This window comes from Peromyscus leucopus, chromosome 3 (genome assembly GCF_004664715.2).
Source record: "Peromyscus leucopus breed LL Stock chromosome 3, UCI_PerLeu_2.1, whole genome shotgun sequence".
Classification (NCBI taxonomy): domain Eukaryota; kingdom Metazoa; phylum Chordata; class Mammalia; order Rodentia; family Cricetidae; genus Peromyscus; species Peromyscus leucopus.
Window position 1 is genome coordinate 24,003,299 of NC_051065.1, and position 23,451 is coordinate 24,026,749.

Here is a 23,451-nt window from a genome sequence, read left to right on the forward strand (position 1 = left end):
CGAGCATTTAAGCGGCATCTACGACAGCTGCAGTGTTTATGGCACACTGATCTGGAACTACAATTTCAGTTCAAACAGAAACTTGAAAACAGAGCAGAACCTTTTCCACAGTTCCCACTGGGGGTCAATTATGAAGCTGTAGCTACCAGCTCAGCCCAGACACCACACCAAGCACAGCTGTGTCCCAATCACACCAAAGAACCGGGGGGGGGGGGGGGGGGGGGGGGGGGGGGGGGGGGGGGGGGGGGGGGGGGGGGGGGGGGGGGGGGGGAGCAGAGGCCTAGGCAAAGTTCTGGATCTGCTATTTAGTTTTTTTCTGTGAGTAAAGGCTTTAGACCCAAATACAAAGCATGAAATAAAATCTATAGAACTGATCAGTTATTTTAAGCAGTTGAATTATATTACAAAGGTCCTTGGCAAATAGAATTCAGAGGAATTAGGAATGAATGTATGACACAGCTAAAGAAAAACTGTCGAGGCTCACCCAGAAGAAAGCCCTCTGAAGGAAGTGCTGAGAGTGCCCTCTAAGTCCGGTCCATGGAAAAAGACCAACTGCCTTCAGCCTTTTGAGAATTACGGTCTCTCTAGAAAAACCATACCCTGAGCTAGGCATGCATACACATCTTCACAGCATTGACGAGGCAGAAGAACCATGCAAACATACTCAATAATGTTAGGAAATTGTGGTAAACAGGACTGAAGAATTCCAGCCCACAGGCATAAACCTCCCTACAAGGAGATGCATAAATCAGTTTATTTCAGTCTAATGCCACAACATCTGAGTGCAAACATCCTTCCATCTGCTCACTAAAGAACCTTGTAACTAGTGTTTGTCTTTTTAAGTTCATTTGTCCATGGAAAGAAAATAAAAACCAAAGGACCAGAAATGTATGGTTCCCCATGATTATTTACCATTGCAAACTAAAGATCTTACATTTGAATTTTTAAACAGCCTCTTGAACTCGGAACAATCTGAGTCCACCTCTGCTCTAGCTCAGGACTCAGGTAAGAGCTAAATGAGTTTTCTGAGCCTACAAATCAAAATCAGATTGTGCTTTTGATTTGCTATGTTTTATAAGGCATTTTTTTATGACTAAAAAGGCAGTGTGGGGCAAGAGCTCTGCCCTGCCCCCAGCCACATGGACAGAGTTCGAATCCCAATTCTGGTATGGGAGTAGAGCAGACAGCAAAAAAACACTTTTGAATTTTCATTTCTCAATTCAAAAATCAATGGAAGCAAACCTTTCAGGATGGGTTGTTATTAGAACTTAAGATTATAATCTATGTCATACATAATGCCCTCCCCTGCCCCAAAGAACCTTAATTCCTAAATGTTTGCAAGAAGTGCAACATAATTTGCATAAAGAGAATCAACTGCATTTATTTTTTATAACCAAATTCTACTTGTAACAAAAATACTTTCAGAATTTCAGTATCATAGCTAAAATAGATAGGAATGCTTCAGATGGGACAAAAAAGATATTTGAGTTATAAATTCAGGCTCTACTGAGACTCCAGTGAACATATGCAAATCACTTTAAGGAACATAACAGTGGGCAGTATTATCTTAACTATATTAGTGTGAGATATACAGTTGTTAGCATGAGATTCTCAATTGCTTTTGAAATGTTATTTTCCATATTCAAAGAGTTTGACTTAATTATAAAATTTTCTAATTCATATACATAAGACACATGAATAAGAAAATTACAAGTAGCTTGGTCTGTTTGAGGGGCCCCTGACAGTGGGATCAGGATCTATCCCTGGTACATGAACTGGCTTTTTGGAGCCCATTACCTATGGTGGGATGCCTTGCACAGTTTGGATGCAGGGGGAGGGGCTTGGTCCTGCCTCAGCTGAATGTACCCGGCTCTGCTGACTCCCCATGGGAGACCTTGCCTTTTTGGAGGAGAGAATGGTGGGGTGGGTTGGGGGGAAGGTTGAGGAGAGAGGGGGAGTAGGAGGAGGGATGAGAGGGGATCTGTGGATAATAAAGAAAGTTATAAAGTTGTGAAAGCAGGCTGCCATCCTTACCATTTCATGTACTTTAATTCTCTCTTGTAAAAGAGTAATTTGAGTCTTGAGTTCCTCCTCCTTTATCTGATAGTCCTGTAACTGATGGTCCTGTCCTTCCAGCTGCTGCTGCTGGGCGGCGAGCTGTTGCTTGGCCTGCAGCAGCTCGGCCGCAGTGCTGCTGTGGGTGCTGCTCCGCAGAGTCTCACTGGCCTGTAACTGGGAGACAGAAAGAGCCTTCAACACTCGAAACTGTGACTGGCTGCCAGCAGACTTCCGGAGTCTTATTCTGCTGACACTGGCTCTCTGCAGCCTCAGTTCACTTCAGGGGGTGGAGATCTGCTGTTGCTATGACTGGACTACCTTTGGATTACCAATGGATTACCTTTCAGATGATAATTCAGAGAAAGCAAATATAGTGATGGAATTAGGACTGAGGCCTAGAGAGAATGTGGACAGGAACGCACTTCTGCATCCTAGTGACTTTTCAGACTCTAGCTCCAATCTCTTTCAGAGTCCTGATTATATTTCCGCCCCTAAGTTCTGGAAGATGCCTGTATACTTATGTTAAACTCTCTGGCTTAAGATAGTTCAAGCTGTCGTGTGTTACTTGCGATCAAACTCTGATCAGTACAATCAGACTCTGTGTTAGTCAGGGTTACTATTGCTGAATGATGAAACACCAGGGCCAAAACAAGCTGGGGAGGAGAGGGTTTATATGCCTTACGCCTCCACATCACAGTTCATCATCAAAGGAAGTCAGGACAGGAACTCAAGCAAGGCAGGAACCTGGAAGCAGGAGCTGATGCAGAGGCCATGGAGGATGCTGCTTGCTGGCTTGTTCCTCATAGCTTGCTCAGCCTGCTTTCTTATAGAATGCCTGCTTTCTTATAGAATGCAGGATCACCTCCCCACACTCATAATGGGCTGAGCCCTCCCCAACCAATCACTAATTAAGAAAATACCTCACAGCCTGATGTTACGGAGGCATTTTCTCAATTGAGGTTCCCTTCTTTCAGATAACTCTGGCTTGGATCCAGCTGACAGAAAACTAGCCAGGATGGATTCCCAAGGTAAACATAGAGTAACTGGAATGTGCAGGTCCAGTTACCATCTAGAACCTAACCAAAGCCATACCAGGACTGCAAAGGCCCAATGCAACTAAAGAGTGCCATCTGCAACAATGTATTCCGTCCACCTTGGTGAGATATGGAGTTTAATTGAAATATTAGCAGGAATCTACTCACGAGATAAGAATTAAAATTCTTGGTTATGCTAGGTGGCGGTGGTGGTAGCAGTGGTGGTGTACGCCTTTAATCCCAGCACTCAGGAGGCAGAGACAGGCGGATCTCTGTGAGTTCGAGGCCAGCCTGGGCTACTGAGCGAGTTCGGGGACAGGCTCTGAAGCTACACAAAGAAACCCTGTCTCAAAAAAACAAACAAACAAACAAACAAACAAACAATTATTGGTTACTATAACAACACAAATTTACCGGTTTTTTCAGTACACTAAAGTACTTCTTTTAGTACACTTAAGGAAGCAAATGGCTTCATATTATTGATTTGTGCTGTAAAGTGAAAAAGTACATAATTCATTGCTAAAACCAATAAACTTGTAATACTTACATGCTGGAATTGAATCTGTAATTTTTTACTTTGCTCTGTCAACTCTAAAAATTCTTTCATTGTCTCATCCTTTTCTTTTGTCGCTTGCTGCAAGTTAGCAATTAGCTGAGTAATGATGCAGTCTCTTTGTTTAACGGCAGCCTCAAATTCCTGTAACTAAGAGAGACCAGGAAGACTGTAAATGTCAGCTTTTAGGGTTTGTTCAAAATAAATAATCTTCCATGAAAGCTACTGGCCTGTCCAAATTAGTTTTATTTCAAAACTGACTTTGAAAACATGTATCTGCATTAAGGAAGAGAACATATGTGGGTTGGCTTGTCCATCTTTTCTTAGAGAAGAAACGCCTTTATACTCTGGAGTGCCCCGTGTGTTTCCAGGTAACAGCGGCTTGTTTCTGAAGAGGCTGGATGGAAGCCTGCTGTCATTTTCACGGTGGCCCGCTCCATCGGCTTCATCCTGACTTCCCTGCTTAGCAGGTGCCACTGCGGCCAGCAAGTGACTCACAAGGACTTGCTGACACTCTTAATGGGCTTCAGTCACCCTTGTTTTGTGGTTCCCACCAATTTTCTCTCAGATTACACAAAAGAGAGTGATTTCACTCTAGCTACTTTACACAGTTAAATTTAAAAGTCCAAATTGTTCAGCGGGGTCTCATTTTAAATGGGCTTGTTTAAGCTATCTATGCACAAGAACAAAAATTATGAAATGACTTTTGCTTTGAAAGTTGCCGTGGCAGGGCCCCGTGTGTAAAGAGCACACACTCAAGAACACACACTCACTACCATTCCCACGGTAACAAAGCAGAGCCGTAGGAAGTGAGCGCACCCGCGTCAGAACCTCAGTCCCGCTCATCTCTTCCAGCTGTTGAGTCAGTTCTTCAAGCTCCTGCTGTTCTCCAGCCAGTTCATCTTTCATCGTTTTGAGACAGGTCTGACTGGACTGAGCTCCTTGTTCTGAATGAGAATTATCAATGCCAAGTTCTTCTTCCTAAATCAATCCAAGGTTTTCAATAGTTCAGTACTAGCAATATTCCTCAGGAATTTAAAATTTCACAGCAAAGTCACTTGAAAACATTCCTACCTCCTGCAGTTCGTTAGTACGGAAACCTGCTTTGTTATTAATGACATATATACTTTAACAGCATAAACAGAATTTCTGCACTATAAAAAGATGATTGTTTTTGTTAAATATTAAAAACAAACAGGAGTCCATGCAGGAAAAGCTTGGTTAGTAAGCTGGATGCCTTTACACGGTATAAAACATTAGTATCATGAGTGTTTAAATACTGTACCCGTAATAAGTCTGTAGACTCTCCTGTTTCTGTCACAAAACAGCAGCCATTTATCTGTATAAAAACAATCTCTTGATATATTATGATCTTAAACTGAATGTAGTTTATCTGACAAGAGTATTTCACTGAGTGTAGGGACCACAAATTCAGCTACACTTACTTGCCAGCTAGCCCCAGGATCCTCTGTTTCTGCCTCCCCAGTGAGGAACTAGAGACCCACATTTTCAGAATTTTTATGTAGGTGTTAGGGATCCAAGCTCAAGCTTGTGTGGTAAGCACTGTATTCAGTCATTGCCCTCCCCTAGTTCAGTCTTTTTATGACTGAAATAAAGAGCCTTATTGGCAAAACCTTATGTAGTGATTCACTTAAAATTAGTTCAAGCATCAAAAAGACATAATACGTTCAAAGGCTAATCATTCCTCAAACACCCGAGTGCTTACAATGCACCTTCTTCTCTTCCAACCACCACTGATTTCCCTCATACTGCATCTCCATAGAAAGGGTAACTGGATAGGCCATGGACAGCTATGGCTTTCGGGTGTATGTACTGAGGTCAGAGTTCAATGTCAGGTGTCTTCTCAATCACTCTCCATCTTATTTCTGGAGATAGGGAGTCTCACTGAACCTGGAACTCACTGATTCAGCTGGAATGGCTGGCCCGGAAGCCCCAGGGACCCTCCTGTCTAGGCCTCCCCAGTGCTGTGATCACAGAAACTAACAACCACACCTGGCTTTAACATGGGTCCTGAGGAACCAAACCCAGGCCCTCAAGCTTGTACAGCTGGTACTTTACGGACTAAGCCATCTCCCCGGCCCCTGAAAAGGCTTTTTCATCACTTCTCTGAGAATTCTCTGAGATGAAAGATCGCTTTGACAGCCCAGCCAACAGGCGACTCTAGTTGACAGGCACAATGAAGGAGCCCCCACTAGAAGGCTCTTAAGTACACTGCTCATCATCAAGTTTTATGACCACGACTGCTTTCTCTGCCACCAGACAGGCATGCTAAAAGACGAAACCCAACTGTCTAATCACAAAAATGTTTGCCCCAACCTAAAGAGCTTCCATAAATGCTTTAGCACCACACTTGGCAATGGTTCCCAAATTGTTTAGGTTGTTAACCTTGGTCATAGCAATGCCCGGCTCCACCAAAGTCAGAGTACTGAAGGCTGGGAGTGAGTCAGTACTTTACCTGCCAGGATCTGATAGCCAATCAGACTAAGGCATCAGAAGCATTAGAGACCAACTAGTGATGATCAAACATGAAAATGGGCAAGTTCTTAAAGGGCTCCATCCCCTTCTACGGAGCAGTCACTCTCTCGGGCAACTGAAAGGCTCCAAGAACTAGAACGGATTGATCCTGCCTTGTGAACATGCAGCAGCCTTCTTTACCCTTTCTAATGAACTTGGACATAAAGTGCACTCTGTCAGGAGCGAGGTCACCCACTCCTGTGTTGTTGCTGAGGCTTCCTCTTGCCTGGTGTATGGACTCTGATACGTTCATTTTCAGTCTAGTGTGTCTTTGCCAGTGAGATGTATTTCTCACGTTTGTTTTGTTAGTCAGCCAGTTGTGTCTTTTAATGAAAATTAGAGACTATTTACAATTAGTGCTATTATTGAGAACATTTGCTATTTCCTAAAAGTCTGTTGATTGTTTTATGGTGTTTCAAGTTTTCTTGATTTGGTTTGGTTTTCGTTCCCCCTTCCATATTAGGTGCTTGCTGGTTTGCAGAGTGAGACAAGAACGGCTTTTCCATGTTTCCCCAGCTCACCTACTCTTCCTGTGGTTACTCTTTCCTGTGCTTTTGTGACTGAGACTGTCTCTGTTGTCGTCTGTGTGTGGGACTTGTGAGAGTATCTTTTACACTGCTATCTTGGTTGACATGAATGGCTTTAGTTTGTACTTATCTTCAAAAGTCTCAACTTCTCCTATTCTAAAAGGTAACTTTTTTGGCATAGCATTCTTAAATGGTAGTTTTTAGAGGTTGTGATTTTTAAATCCATACTGATCACAGAGGAAATTTTACGTAGTGTGAATCAGATACCCATTTATTTATTCATTGTTGGTTATTTTCCTGGCCAGTCTACTAGTAAGTATATTCTTAGCTCCAAAATATATTAAATTCGTTAAGTATCAAATTTATTATTAATATAAAATTGTGCTACGTTAATTTGAGCATAAAGAGTTTTTCTAACAGAAACCAGCAACACATTGAAACTTATGAAATACACTAATTGAGGAGACATTTAGAGTAAGAGAAGGATTTTCATGTTGTCTAACTCCGGACCAAAGAAATGGTGATCATATTTAAAAAACTAAGAAATGACACATATTTATTGCCATCACACAAAGAGGGCACGTCATAAAGAGGGCACACCTACCTAACAGTTCCTCACCTAGTCACCACCATAGCATTAGTGCCAATAAAAAAGTCCATAAGGTTAATGCAAACCCAAACACTTGTGAAAAGCTTAACTCAAAACAAATTATCAAAAAAAAAAATAATAATTGCTGTGCTAAATAAGAGTTCACAGTGGTCTTACATCTAGAAACCCAGCATCAAAGTCTTTCCCAGAAACTAACCAGAATTTCTAAGTATTTAAAGAAAAAACTGCGGGATAATTAATATGTCAGCTAACACTGTGGAAACGACAGCAGTAGAGTATTATCTTAGTTTGCTAACCATTCATGCTGCTGTTACTTTATTGTATTTATAGAAATGCAACAGAAGCATGTAAAATGTACAAGAAACAAATACTTCTAGTGATAAAAATGACTATTTTTATTATAGCATTCGAAATTATGACATATTAATCTTACCTCTAATGAACTTGAATCGTCTGCCGTGGTTGAAATTTCACTTTCATGCTAAAAGAAAAGTAAAACAATTTACAATCATGCCTTTCCCCCATATTTCACTTCCACTAGGCAACTACTGTAGGCAGCATAGTGAAAACTACTACATAACATGCTACTAAAACCAGGTAAGACACTACCAAACCAAGTACAAATTATTCAGACCTTTAAAAGTTCACTTAAGAATTAGTGTCTAAGCTGTAAATTTTTCTCTATATAAAAAATCAAGAGAACATGTTCTTATACACAGTACCTACCCTTTGTAAGCCAAAAGCACCAAAGAATGATTTTTCTAAACCTTTTAAAATTTTTATTATTAAGAAATTTTCTATTCATTTTACATGCCAACCACAGATCCCCCTCTCCTCCCGCCTGATTTCTCTAAACTTTACAACTCATGAATAAAACAGGGTTCTAAATGCTACTATCAGAAGTGTCGTTTCTGCAGGAGTATTCTCAGATCTTGATGCTAAAAGTAATTACTTGAAAAAAAATAACCTTTTGTTGTTATAATGCTTTTACAGCTTAAAAAGCATTCTCTTAAAAACATTTGCAGAAGACTAGAGAGATAGCTCAGCAGTTAAGAGCACTTGCTGCTCTTGCCAAGAAAGGGTCCAGCACCCATATGGAGGCCCACAAGCAGCTGTAACTCCAGTTCCAAGGGACCTGATGCTCTCTTCTGGCCTCCATGGACACTGCACATATCAGAAGCAAGCATAAACCCGTATAGCCAAAATATCCATTCATATAAAATAATAAGATAAAAATTAAACATTTTTGCTTTGTTCCAGAATTGGGGTATGAGGTCAGTGGCATTCAAAGTGTGTCACACTCTCAAGTGTGACATGGGGAATAGAATTTAAAAAAATCCTAATTTTTCTAATTCCCAAAGTGCTGTTTTCCTGTTCAACACACACACACACATACACACATACACACACACACACACACACACACACACACACACACACCCTCTAACATGAAACTCAGAGAGTTTATAATTATTAACTATCACTGCCTAATTCCTCATCTATTCCTACAGAAATATTATTTAACATTCAGGATCAAGTTCTGCAATGGCCTTTCCAAGAAATAGTAACTGCTGGCAGAAAAAAAAAAAAAAAAAAAAGCTTGTCTCTAGTCTAAAATCCTAAAACAATGGTTCCTAACTCATGAGGCTCTGCTCACTTATTTATTCATGTGTGACTGTGTGTGTGTGCATGTGTGCACACACAGAGGTCAGAGGACTACTTCTGTGCCATCCTCAGGATGGCTGCTGCTCTGCTTTGAGACAGGGTCTCTCACTGACCCGAACTCACTAGGTGAGACGAGGTGACCACCGAGCCCCAGGAATCCTTCGGTACATCTCCCCAGCACTGGGATTATGTGCGAGCCACCGTCTCAGCATTTTAACGGGGGTTCTAGGGACTGAAGTCATGTCCCTGGCCTGATGTTCTCTTCTAAATCTAAAGATTTCTGTGACATAATCCCTCTCTATGACAATTAAGTACACAATGTACATTAAAAACTGGTACCACGAATAAACACACTAGCTGGGTGGTGGTGGCGCACACCTTTAATCCCAGCACTCAGGAGGCAGAGGCAGGTGGATCTCTGTGAGTTTGAGGCCAGCCTGGTATACATAGCGAGGACCAGGTCAGCCAGGGCCCCATGGAAAAACCCTGTCTCAAGAAAACCAACCCCCTCAAAAAAAAGAATAAATGGAATGATTTGCCAGGTGTGATGGTATACACCTTTAATCCCAGCACTCAGGAGGCAGAGGCAGGCTATATAGGGAGATCTTGTCTCAAAAAAAGAAAAAAAGCAGAATAACAAGTTATTGCATTCAAAATGATAAAATACAGTAAATGGTAAACTACAGTAAAGAATCCAAGTATCAATATGCCATAATTTAAAATATCCATCTTGAAACCAAATCCTATGCCAGAGTTGCCATATTATTTAAAATGTTTATTTAAAAAATTACAAGGCACACAAAGGAATGGGAGAGTATGGCCTGGTCAAAAGAAAAATATTGGTCAATAGAAACTGCTCTTGAAGATACACAGGTTATGGATTTAACATGCAAAAACTTAAAATTGGGTATTTTAAATGCTGTGAGTCATAACTAAAGGAAATAATGCTAAAGTAATTTAACAGCAACAAAAACTCTGAGCAAAACGTCCCTGGGAGGATGCAACCACAGAATAGGGAAGCAGCAGCAAACTCAAGTCACATCAGTCACATCCGTCCTGAAAAGCAGCAAGACTACCAGACGGCACTGAATGAAAAGTTAAGGGACTAAAGGGCTGGTCTCATGTTTCCTAGCAGCTTTCACCCATACTAACAGCCCTTTAAAATTAACATCATTTCAAGAGCTAGAGAAAAAAAAAAAAAAAAAAAAAAAAAAAAAAAACACCATAAAATTTAACGGTCTTTCATGACAAAAGTATTACTGAGGGCTGGGGATGTACCTCCATGGTAAAGTATTTGTTGAGCATTCACAAGGCCTGGGTTTGAACCCCAGTGCTGCAAAATAATTAACTACATAAAAACACTCAATGATGCAAGAGTGGAAAGGAACCTCCTCTACAGGATAAAGTACATCTAAAGAAAGCCCTAAATATACAACACTACACAAGCTAAGCAAATCCTTCAGAAGGGGGGAATGTGGGGGCTGAATGTTCCCTCAAAACAATACAACACTTCTTTTTGAAAAAACGCATTACACACAGGGGATACGACAACTTTCAGGAGTTGGTTCTCCCCTCTCACCACATGGGTCCTGGGAATGGAATTCAGGCCATCAGGCTTGGCATCTTTGTTTTTGTTTGTTCCCCAGAGAGGATCTCACTGTGTAGCTCTGACTGTCCTGGAACTTACTTTCTAGGCTAGGTTGGTCCGAAACTCACAGAGATCCTCCTGCCTCTGTCTCTCTAGTGCTGGGATTAGAGGTATGCACCATGATATCCAGGCAGCAAGTGATTTTATTCATTAAATCATCTTACTGGCCCCTCACCATTTCTTTTCAAAATTTAAAATTTTAGTGCATCAAAGTATACTATAAAAATAAAAAACCCATGAGATAATATTTACAGATTACCTATCTACGAATATCTCTGGTTTTCATTATTCAGACTCTTGCCTTCATGAACTCACCTCCTTAATAAAATTTATTTGCTGGCCCCCAAATCAATACTCATAACATCTATGAGGTCATTTGAGGACATAAGCAGAACAGGGAAAATTTAGAGTGATCCAAGGTAGATAATACTAGATGACACAGAACAGGGCAACATTTGCTCTCCTGTTTCTCACAATGTGAAGTCAGTACCCTCCAGGGTACATAGTGGCACATTTTAGCACTTTTTAATTGGTGATTTCACAGCTTAAAAATGACCCCAAGTACAAAGTTTTAGTGCTGCCCAGTGTTTCTAAGAACAGCAATGTTGTGATGTGTCTTATGGACGGAAGGTGTATTAGTTAAGTTTTGCTCAGGCATGGTGTGTATGTGTGTATATTTCTGTTTCAAGCCCTCTTACTCAATGCCTACATGTTAATTACACTTCTGTTCTAATGATTCAACAACATATACTATATAAGGAGCCTTGAAACATAAATACACATAAACAGGCAATGTAACAACTACTGTTTTAATTTATTTATTATGTTGTATGTGCATTGTACACCATGGCAAATGTGAAGTTCAAAGGACGATTTGGGGACCCATTTCCTTCCACCTTCATGTGGGTTCTGGGAACTGAACTCAGGTCACCATGCTCATGCAGAAAGAGCTTTTACCACTAAGTAAGTACTCACTACTTGCCAGCCTTGTACCAGCTCTTTTACAAACAGGACCAGTGGCCCACAGGACTCTAGCCCTGATTTCCTTAGAAGAATGGCTCAGTGAATACTAACTCATCACCGGAACAGCTTTACAGAATACAACTGAGGCGTGTAAGTAAAACTGCCTGCATGTGAAGCACAAATGCTCCTTACACAGTACATAGTTGCATTTTCAGTGTGCCTCCCTCTGCTTTCTCCCCCTCCCCCTCTACAGAGTCTCACTACACAGCCCAGGCATGCCCCTGCCTCCCCAGCCCTCCCTCCACTATGATGTTTAGCTTCAACTGTCAACTAGACACAACCTAGAATCACCTCAGTGAGACTCACCCACATGAGGGCGTGCCTGTGGACATGCCTGTGAGAATTTTTCTTAATTGGGGTAAGTGATATGGAAAGTCGGAGCCCACTCTATATAGCACTATTCCCCTGGGCTTGGGTCCTGGACTGTCTAAGAGGAGAGAGAGGGAGCCGAACACTAGGCATGATGCATTTACTCTCTCTGGGTTGTTAGGTGCAATAGGATTAGCTACCTTGAGTTTGACTTCCCTGCAATGGCGGATAAGAAGCTGGAATCGTAAGTCAAACTTTCTTCCCCTAAGTTGCCTTTATTGGGGTATTTATTTCAATATCAGAGATAAAGCTAGGAAATCCCACTTCAGTCTCCCTCGTGCTGAAGTTTCTGATATGTGCTATCAATCTCAGCTCCTCACTCTTTTTTGAAACCATATTCCCATACTTCCAAGAGACAAGGTGACTGCATTTTATAAGGAATATAACATGTCTCCATTGCCCACCTGGGTAGTGAGCAAAGCTTAAATCCCTGGACTGACTGGTTGTGTGTCAACTTGACACAAGCTAGAGTCATCAGAGGAAGGAGACTCAGATGAGGAAATGCCTCTGTGAGATCCAGCTGTAAGGCATTTTCTCATTTAGTGATCAGTGGGGGAGGGCCCAGCCCATGATGGGTGGTACCATCCCTGGGCTGCGGGTTCTGGGTTCTATAAGAAAGCAGGCTGAGCTAGCCAGGGGAAGCAAGTCAGTAAGTAGCATCCCTCCATGGCTTCTGCATCAGCTCCTGTCCTGTTTGAGTTCCTGTCCTGACTTCCTTCACTGATGAACAGCAATGTGGAAGTATAAGCCAAAGAAATAAACGCTTTCCTCCCCAACTGGCTTTTTGGTCATGGTATTTTGTCGCAGCAAAAGAAACTCTCACTAGTACAATCTCTATCTACTCTAATCTTATTTCTACATAAACATGCTGTAGCATAAAATTCAAGTAATACCCATCCTCCCAATACTCTCCTGAGCACCTCATTCCTCTATTTCTGGTATTAGTTAGTGAACCAACCACCTTCCAGCCATTTTAATCCATTTTAACCACCACCACCACCACACCCATTTCAGAAAGTTGCACCGTAAAACAAGGGGGAGGGTGGCTGGGGGAATTAGGATTCACGGGCACTTTATATGGGAATTGGGCTGGGTACAATTTCCAAACCCACAAAATTACCACCACCCTATCCCATCACTTTGGGATCCATATGAAATAGAATCTCCTGTTTCCTGATCACACACCACACCTCTTTTCATCTTTGCAAATGTATTTCTTTCTGCACAGAGGATGCGTCCCTTGCTTTTTTTTTTTTTTTTTTTTTTTTTTTTTTTTTTTTTTTTTTTTTTTTTTTTTTTTTTACCTCTAGCTGACTCCTACTCATACTTTTATATTATCCCTCCAGTAACACACACACATGAGCGGCTGGCTTTGGCACACCCCACCCCCGGCCTCCTGAGAAGCAGGTGCACTGTTGCTGCACAGGTGTGACAGGAACACACTGACGTTCTTTATATCTGCCTTCCTCATCTTTGCCTCGTGAGTGTCAATAAATATCTGTTGAATGAAGCTCACGAAACTCACTCAGAGGTTACTAAATATTTTAGGTCTAGTTACTACCATACTTCTGAAGTTTGCAGGAAGGGATAAAAGTCATAAACTGCACAGCGTGCTGGTGGCCACTCTCATTACACGTTCCACTCAGAACTGGGCTGAAAATCTGGAAGCACTCACTTCAGCAAAGACCTGATCATGATTTTCTATTTGTCCACTGGGAAGAGCTCTCATTCTGGTAGAATCAGGATTCCCGGCTGATTCTACGCATTGAGAACTATTTATGGATGTCTCATCATTCTGTTGGTTAATACTTAAGCTTGAAATTTTTTTCTTCTTTTGCTTCTTAGGATTCTGCCCATCAGGTCGGGCTTTTCTTTGTCGATACTGAGCAAGCTATAGGGGGAAAAAAAGAAAGCGGCATTACCATCTAAGTTTTTTTTTTTTTTTTAATCATTATTAAAGCTCTGGGTCACTTTATTAAACTATCACTAAAAATGAGTGACAACAAAGGACACTTGTCCTGTCCTTAATAGAGTAATTACTATCGCACTGCAAAGAAACTGGTTGTTTCTGAATCAGGAATAAGAAATGAAAATGTCTGAAAGGAAGAAACTCAGCTCAGAGTCAGAAGATGGATAGGGAGGCACTCGGAGGATCATCTGTGGATTTCAAACTGTCTGAAAGCATGGCACACACAAGGTCAAGTGTGTCCTTCATGGATTCTCTGGGACTTTAACTTTCAACTAAAGATAATTAGCTTGGGCCAAAAGATTTACCTCTGAGTGTGGTTTGTGGCCTTATCTATAAAGGAAGAAATAGAAATAATTCAAATTTCTGAGACTGATCTTTCTAGTCCTCAAGCATTTGCCTATCACCATCGTCAGGAATCCCACAGCCTAGTGCCGCCTAGTCATATCATCTACTTACCATCTACTGCCTTCCTTATTTAAGTTTATTTTTAAAAGAGATATTTAATCTGCTATAAATTAAAAGTCAGGACTACTTGTGATTTCTTTTTTTTTTTTTTTAAGTAGCCAACAAAAATTAAAACAAGGATACAGCGATCATTAAAACGTTAAACACGGCCGGGCATTGGTGGCGCACGCCTTTAATCCCAGCACTCGGGAGGCAGAGCCAGGCGGATCTTTGTGAGTTTGAGGCCAGCCTGAGCTACCAAGTGAGCTCCAGGAAAGGCGCAAAGCTACACAGAGAAACCCTGTCTCGAAAAACCAAAAAAAAAAAAAAAAAAAAAAAAAAAAAAAAGAAGTTAAACACTGATGAAAGATATAAAAAAACTGGATGAGTATTAAGACATTCAGGGACAAAAGAGCAGCAAACACTTTCTGCTACCATGGCAGAAAGAAAAAAATGTAAAAGGTAAAAGTCTTCTTTAATATTATACAATGTTTTTACCACTGAACCAGGACACACATAAGATACCATCATCTAGTCAGAATTACCATCCCATATATAACTCAATGATGGGTCAACTATGCTGAACCCTTATTGAAAATATTGATGAAAAACACTCATGACAATCCTTACGATAGAGTAGTCGCTATAAAACAGTATCACAGTACAATTATTATGAAAAGAAAATTATCTACACCTCTTCTTTCTAGAGACAAAGCAGGCTTCAGGCTTCAACCATCAATAATTATAGGTAGCTTGGATTTTAGTAACACTACACTCACCACCATAATTAAATCTTGAAAGAAAATGTATAACAACTTTGGTGTGTTTCACGACTTGCACTACAGGTGTTTTCCCCTCTATTTAATTTCTCTTTGAGTACGCTTGTGAGTAGTGTGTGTGTGTGTGTGTGTGTGTGTGTGTGTGTGTGTGTATGTGTGTGCAGATGTGCTTGCCTGAGTGTGTGCATGTTGAGGTCAGAGGTTGACTTCAGGTACCATCCTGAATCACTCACCACTCATAGTGTTGGCTAAGTAGGCTGGCCAGCAAGTTCCAGGCATCCTCCTGCCTCCATCTACGTCTCCCCACCCCACCCCACCCCCGACCGCTGCCCTCGAGATGAGATTATAGACTCACACCACCATGCCCGGCTTTACACATGGATGCTGGGGACCTGAACTTTCCTTGCACAAGAAAGCACTTACATACTGAGCCATCTCCCCAGCCTAAACTTCCTTTTTTATAAAATTTCTTTATATGAAACAAATACTAACCACCACTTCTTAAATTTGAGCTCTTTAATCACAACAAAGAAAAACAAAAATAAGACCTAGAACCTTCAAAAAAACTATACTACTAGAATTACTATAACTATTAACTATACTAATTACAAAGATAGCTAAGTTATTATAAAATATGCTAATGCAGTATCATTAATGATGTTAATATTACTATCAAAATATATGACAAACACTATGAATAAATAATAAAGTATTTTTAAACTTTACCAACTATAGAAAAATACACATATGGATGCCCTATATTTTAAAGACATTCATCCAGCAATCACATACAGCAGCTACTAGTGCCATGCAATATGAAAATACACTACACCAGGGTTCTCCCGAGTTATTTAGCAACTCCACAGTTACTGGACTTCTTGTCTGCTTGAAGAACAGGTGCAGAGTCAGCTGCCCCTTTGTAGAGAATTAAGCCCCTGGGATACACTTAAAGTGCGTTGTAGCATAGAGATTCATTCTTAAAAATAAACTGGCTGGATTGCTATTAAAATACTATCTGTGAACAGAATCGAAAGTCCAGGCTCATCATTTAAAAAGAAAAGTTCCCTCAGGGAGAATGCAATGACAAAAAAAAATATTAAGAATAGTGTTCTTACAAGCATATTTCAGAAGCTGCTTACACTACCATGCTCTCATTTAAATACATTAACAGCAGAAGATTTTAGGATCAAGATTTTGTTTCAAACTCCAATTGTTTTAGTGCATATCATTATCTATATCTAGTGTTTATTCAGATGTATAAGCACATAGAAAAAAGCAAAACAAAACCCCCAATTATGGAAAGGTTGACTGAAAAGCAGAGGCAACAGAATGCACTACTGAATCCCATAGACAAGACATACACAGACATATGCAAGTAGATTGTACAACTGCATCTGGAATGGGCAGCTTCTAAAGACATAAAATTACAAATACATTGCTTTCAGTCTGTTTTAGTTGAGTATATGAGGTCTTTTGGGGGGTAGGGGATTTAACTAAACAGAAGGCTCCATGAGGGCAAAGTCTTTAGTTCAATTCTTTATACTAAACACCTAGAACAGTACTCAGTAAGTGTATATGGAATCAAAGAAGGAAACCATCACTTAGGGAAGATACCTCTAAGCAATAATTTTAATCTCTTGATAACTGAGATGACATAACACAGGCATGCCCAACTCTATCAACTCTAAAAGTCCCATAGCTTCAGATTGGATAAAAATATTCTAATTACTCATTAAATTAATGGAAAACAAAGAACTATCCTTCCTACTATAATCTTCCTCTTCTCTAAAAAAAAAAATTAAAAATTCAAATTCTCAGAAAAATAATATATACAACAGCTTTCTGGCAAAAATTCTGTTTAATTAAAAATGAAAGAAAAAGATCATATTATATATTCAGTTTCTTTTGGCTATTTATTTTTATTTTAAAACTGAAAATGGTAAGTTAACAGATAAGTAAAAAGCTATTCAATTAGGTAGCCACCTGACACTGAAATGATACACTTTAATTCACTGAGAAAACATTTATTCTAAAACATGCTGGAAATTCAGACACCAGCCATCTGTGTTTGCCATTTGGAAGCCAATTATAAAAATGTTAACATATGTAGTCACAGAAATAGTTGCAAGATTTACTGGAAAGATACTGTGTCCATAGACATTTGTCTTCCAGAACTAGTTCAGATCCCAAGCCAAAGTCTTACTCTAACCTGAGCAAGAACAAATGACTAAAAATCATGTATTGCTAAACTCAAGAGTTAGGATGTCATAAATGACATAAATCATTCCCGGCAAAAAAACAAAAACAAAAAAACTGTTCAGAACATCCTATGAGATATGAAAATATGCTAAATTCTATAATGTCATGTAATAAAAGACTTCATAATCTGCTTAGCTGTGTTCACTGAGGATTGACAAAGCTCATGAGTCAAAAGATGTGTTTCTAACATTAGGACCTTTTCATCTAGGCTAGACTATTATTTCATCAAAGTGTGAAAAATTAAATGAGATAAAAGTTTGAGTATGATTTCTTAAAATTGGGCTGGCTGAGGTGGTTACACACCTTTAATCCAGCACTCACGAGGCATAGGAAGGCAGATCTCTTTTCAGTTAGAGACCAACTTGGTCTACATAGTGAGTTCCAGGCCAGCCAGGGCTACAGAGTGAGACCGTGTGTGTGTGTGTGTGTGTGTGTGTGTGTGTGTGTGTGTGTGTGTGTGTGTTGTATGGTGTGTGTGTAAAGGATTTAATGATTTCTTTACATAATAATTATTACTGCTCTGGTAGGAACATACCTACGCACCGCTTGGAAAGAACCTTTTCAGAGGTCAGACGTGACAAACACACATTCTTATAAAGTTCCTACTACTTTCACAACCAAAGCTATTCTATGTCCAGTGGCTCATACGCCTCCTCATTACCTGAGCTCTGTTCTCCTTGGAGTTTTCACAAGCTAGTCTAAAAAACCCTGTTTCTGGGTTCTTCTGTCGCTGCAAATCTAAAACATCTAATTAGCGATCAGGAAAATGAAAGGAATAAGGCCAACCAAAGCAATGTGACTGACAGCAAGCACAGAGAAGAAAAGCAAAAGTGCAGAGGACAGCCACTGTGTCTGTTGGCCCAAATCTACAGTCCCAGCACTCAGGAGGCACAGACCAGGAGGAGCAGGAGTTCAAGGCCAGCCTGGGCTACATGACAACTTGCCTAAGAAAGCCAAAAAGGGCATTCACAAATGCCAACTATGTAACACAAGCAGTACTGGAGTAAAATATTGCAGGTCCAGGATCATGCTAAAGTGGGTATAGTTAACACTAGTTAACACTGTCACACTCTCCTCTGTGATATTCATGTCAGATAGCACACACTTTACCGTACCATATTTGATAACGTTTTATTATTTTTAAAAATGATATTTGAACATTTTTTGCCTGGTCATAACAGAAATATTTTAGGGCTGGGGAAATGGCTTGGGACTGTAAAAACAGAACTTACACAAGCTTTTAGTGCTTTCCCCCAGGTATCTCCCATGTTAGTTATTTTTCTTGTTATTTCTTACTTGCTTATTGGGCGTAATTATTATCTTTGATAACCTAGTTTCATAAACCACAATTCCTAAAACTTTTTCTTGGTAAATTGACTGGTAAGTTGTTGTTCCACTGACAATTTTCATTTATATAGAACACATAAATAATCATTTTAAAAAGAGCTTGTCATGTATACATTATAGTATATTTTATGAAATGTCTCATACTAACCTAAATCCAGTGCAGGAGAATAAACTATAGTATATATAGAATTAAAATAATTCTACAAAGACTATGAGTTGGAAAGATGCCCACTAATAGTGCTAGGTTTAAAAAACGTTATTTTCCCAAAGGTTATATGGACAAATTGAGACATGGAGATATGATGACTATCTTCAACTGTAAGCATCACTAGATTAGAAACATGTAGGGTGTTAATGAGATGCACTGTGTGTCTGTGAGGGTATTTCCTGAGAGGGTTAACCAAGTAGGAAAGACCCATCCTTACTGTGAGCAGCACCAATAAGAATTATGGAGAACCAATTTTCTAAATAGATTTTGGAAAATGGTTTTACATGTTCTTTTCTTATGCCAGCAATGAACAACTTCTCTAAGAGTTCTGAATTACTAATGGATAGCCATACATACAAAGAAGCACCCATAGAGGACTCATTTCTTATTCTGTTCACTCAATAAGCAAGTATTTATTGAATAATTATTATCTGTTAGATAATTATAAGCTGCATTAACATAATAATAAAGAGTCTCTTTATATACTGTGTTTCAGGAAACGGACAGTATTTAAAACATTTTACCAAAATATGAACGATAAATCACCCTAACCTACTACCTACACCCTCACTGAACTTATTACTCAGCATCCTTTTCTGACACCCCCCCACCCCCCACCCCCCACGCAGAGACATTGCTTCATCTGTATTTTTAACTTCTGGCATAAGACAGGACTCCAGCATAGGTTTGCCAAATAATTAGTTTTTAAATGACTGTGACGTAGACTGAATCTAGAGCTTTGCACTGGACTGCACAACCACAACCCCAGCCACTGGTTAACATTTACAACAGGTCTTTCAGTCCTCATTATAAGAAGCATGTTTATCAGATGAAAAGTCCATGTGATACTTTTGATGACACAGATTGTATTTGCTATCAGGCTCTACAAACTTAATGGCTGCAAACTATTCTATCACACTCATACAAGTTTGAAAATGATTCTCTTCGTGTCATATCCAGAGGTTATGTCTGTACAGTACACAAGCAGGGCTGCTTATATGCCTCATGGATATATCTCTCCCTGGGAAAAGTAGGTTCAATTCTAGAACAAAGCAAAAGTCTAGATAAAAATTCCTTTGAAAGAGAAAGACTTGCCCCACAGGCACAACTGTGTGCTGTGTGGGAGCATGTGCCCGTGCTTGTAGAAGGCCGAGGCTGGTGTCCCTCATTACTCTTCACCTTCTATTTTATTTTTTGAGACAGTGTCTCTAAATGAAACTCAGGCTTGCTATTTTGGCTAGAGGGCGGATCGGAAGTCCCAGGGACTCCTGTCTGTCGTTGTCTCCCAAGCACTGGGTTACAGATGCATGCCACCACGGCCAGCTTTCTGTAGGTGCTGGGAATATGAACCCAGGCCCTTGTGCTTGGACAGCAAGCACTTCACACACTGAGTCATCTCCCAGCCCCCAAACACGGACTTTCAAAAGACAAAGAAACAGGCACAGAAACCAAATTTGAATTCTATTTTAAAGATAAATCAAGTATTCATTGGCAGCAACTTAATCATAAAGCAGGTCTACTGAAGGTAATAAAAGCTTAGCAGGACTGCCTCACACATATTTAGTAAAGAATATATTTAGGAAGGCAGTAGAAATTATGACATAGTCAATAAGACATCTTACCTGGACATGGTGGCTCACAGGCATAATGTTAGCACTTCAGAGGTGGAGGCAGGATTGCCACTGAGTCTGAAGCCAGCCTGGATTACACACTGAGCTCTAGGCTAACCAGGACTATAGTCTAAGACTGTTAAAAAAAGAAAGAAGGGGAGGGGGGAGTAAGGACAGGAAAAATACTATCTAATCAAAGCCTTGAAGTTTGCAAAGGTATGCACACTACATCTCCAATCCCTTCGATGCATTGAACTTGCTCAGTTCTTCAGGTTGCACAATGGTAAGCTAAGGTGGGTTTCTAAAGATGCCGATTCCCCTTTCTCCATTTATAGAATGCTACACAGGCAGACACATTAAATCTTTACCTTACATAGAGGGTGATTATGGGAAAGTCAACTAACCATATTCTAGAAACAAAAGGCTAGCTACTGCACATATTCTGTATCAAACTAATCCTGAGCATGTACCACTGTATCTCTGCACTATCACCCTTCATTCCTTACTGATCCGCTTCCCATTGTTAATGTGAGAGAAGAAAAGAAGGAACCTAGGTATCTTAGTTAGGGTTATTATTGCTGTGATGAGATGACCATGACCAGAGCAACGTGGAAAGGCTTTATTTGGCTTATACTCCCATATCACAGTTCATCATCAAAGGAAGTCAGGATAAGAACTCAAACAGGGCAGGAACATGAGGGGAGGAGCTGATGCAGAAGCCATAGTGCTGCTTATTAGCTTGTTCCACATGGCTTGCTCAGACTGCTTTCTTAAAGAACCCAGGACCACCAGCCCAGAGTGGCGCCACCCACAGTGGGCTGGGCTCTTGCCCATCAATCACTAAGAAAATGCCCTGCAGCCCGATATTATGCAGGCATTTTCTCAATTGAGACTCCCTCCTTTCAGATGACTCTAGCTTGTGTCAAGTTGCCATAAAACCAGCCAGTACAACAGGAAAAACAGTATAAAACATAACTTAATTGTCCCAATGTATGACTGCTAACAATTAGGTCTTTAAAAAGGCAACCTACTATCTTAAAGGTAACTTCATTTTAGGGAGCAAGGTGGTCAAAAGGTAAGCTCAAACAGGTAATTTCAGAAAGAAATCATTATATTCAATTCATGTTGTGTTGAATTGTTCATTAAGCCCACTGAAGGATACCTACGTATAATTCTGGGTCGTCTACATATCTTGCCATACACGCACGCCCACACAAAATCGAACTCACCAAATACATAGCAAAAGCAAATACATTAGACAGCAATTCTCTAGGTCTTGTTTAGTTTATAGGACCTTTCGGTGCTCAGAAGTTCCATTCCACACGCTACAAAAGCTCGCGTGCCATGACAAAGACCTCCAACACAAATGTACAAAGAAACGCTTCTAAAAACGCCCCTACGTGTAGCCAAGTTCGCAGTTGGCACTTGTGGCACACTCCAGCCACTGCCGAGGCAGCTGTCACAGGCCAATCACACACACACACACACCCAAGAGTGCCAGCGTGACACCTAAAGGCAGCAGGCTGGTGATCAGCGTGCGGGTGTCTCTCAAAATAAAGAAAAAGCACAAAGCCCGAAGGACTCGCAAAACTCCCTTCAGAAAGTGAAAGGGCGGAGGCTGCAGAGCAATTCCTTAGCAGTTGATAGCGGGGCTGAGGGAGGGTCTGGTGCGGCCCCCGGGACAGGGGAGGCCGGCGGTGCAGTCATCAGGTCTCCGCGGCGGCCAGAGGGGCGGCTCTCCCCGGCCCCAGCCCCCAGCCCAGCCCCGGGCCGGCCTCTGCCCCCCGCCCCCGGACACCGCCTCCCCGCACGGCCTGCGGCCGCCGCGCTCCTACCTTAGCCCTGCCGGCTTCCAGCTTCCTCTGTCTGTCCTCTTCGTCCATGGCGTCTGCGGGGCAGGCGGGCACGGGGTGGAGAGGAAAGGGCTGCTCAGACGCCGGCCGCCGGCGGACGGAGCTCCCTCCGCGGCCGTCCCGGGCACGCTAGGCGCTCACGGGCGACTCGTGCCGGGCCGCACGGGCCCCGCCGTCACCGCCGCCATCTTCGTCTCCACGTAAACACACGGGGGAGGACGGGGCGGGGCGGGCCGTCCGCGCAGCCGCGAGCCTGGCCCGGCAGGTGCTCCGGCCGGCCGCCGGGCTCGACCCGCGTCGGGGCGCCAGGACGCCGGGCCTCCCGGGACTCGGGGCTCCCGACGCTCCGCGGTGCCTTTCCAGATGCGGAAGCAGCGGCTGCCCCGCTAGGAGAAGCCGCGGGGGCGAGGGCGGGACCGCCCGGCAGCGGTCTGTCCGCCCAGGCTAAGGGGCGCCCGCAGGGCACCTACTCCTTCCCAACACACACCCCCCCCCCCAGTCCCCCTTCTATTCCCCACCGGTTCCCGCCCGCCCACGGTCTCCTTCAAGGCCCGCTGGAAGAACAGCTCCTGCTGCCTGCCACCGGCTTCTCCCAGCTCTTTGTTCCCCGAAGCGCAGAGACACTCCTCCTGGGCTCTTCTCCTTGGCAACCGTGCCCCTAAAGGAGTTCGATTTCGGAATCTACAAACTCCGTCCACCCTAACTTTCCAGCGTTAATGACCAGAAAACAACTACGCTTCTTCTCTGACTTCACCTGGAGTTTTTGGACGAGCTGTTTAATATTCGTGACTGTTCCTGGCGTGTGAAAACGCCCAAACCTTTGTCCGTTCTGTCACTGAAATGACTAGTGTGAAATTGTGTGCCCAATAAACTTGTTAGATTGAATTGAGCTGTGCTTATAAATTGAATATAACTGTCTTTACTCCCCCATCTGCTCCTGCAATCCTTTCTTCCTTTCTC

At 41.7% G+C, this 23,451-nt stretch overlaps 1 protein-coding gene across 12 annotated transcripts in view; it reads right to left on the minus strand.

Annotated features, from left to right (window-relative positions):
- Positions 1 to 22,701, minus strand: part of Akap9 (A-kinase anchoring protein 9) — a 127,092-nt gene extending 104,391 nt beyond the window's left edge. For 7 of the 12 annotated variants that reach the window (XM_028862654.2, XM_037203529.1, XM_037203528.1 and 4 more), the window contains exons 1-7: positions 22,474 to 22,701; positions 13,698 to 13,913; positions 7,751 to 7,798; positions 4,931 to 4,984; positions 4,465 to 4,626; positions 3,640 to 3,795; positions 2,035 to 2,232 (exon numbers count right to left, since the gene is read on the minus strand). In XM_028862654.2, the coding sequence (XP_028718487.1) occupies positions 2,035 to 2,232; positions 3,640 to 3,795; positions 4,465 to 4,626; positions 4,931 to 4,984; positions 7,751 to 7,798; positions 13,698 to 13,913; positions 22,474 to 22,521 (882 nt within the window). In that variant the 5' untranslated portion in view covers positions 22,522 to 22,701. The remainder of the gene's footprint in view (positions 1 to 2,034; positions 2,233 to 3,639; positions 3,796 to 4,464; positions 4,627 to 4,930; positions 4,985 to 7,750; positions 7,799 to 13,697; positions 13,914 to 22,473) is intronic. The other 5 variants (XM_028862678.2, XM_028862665.2, XM_028862662.2 and 2 more) reach the window with 3 other exon arrangements.
- Between the last annotated feature and the right edge of the window lie 750 nt (positions 22,702 to 23,451).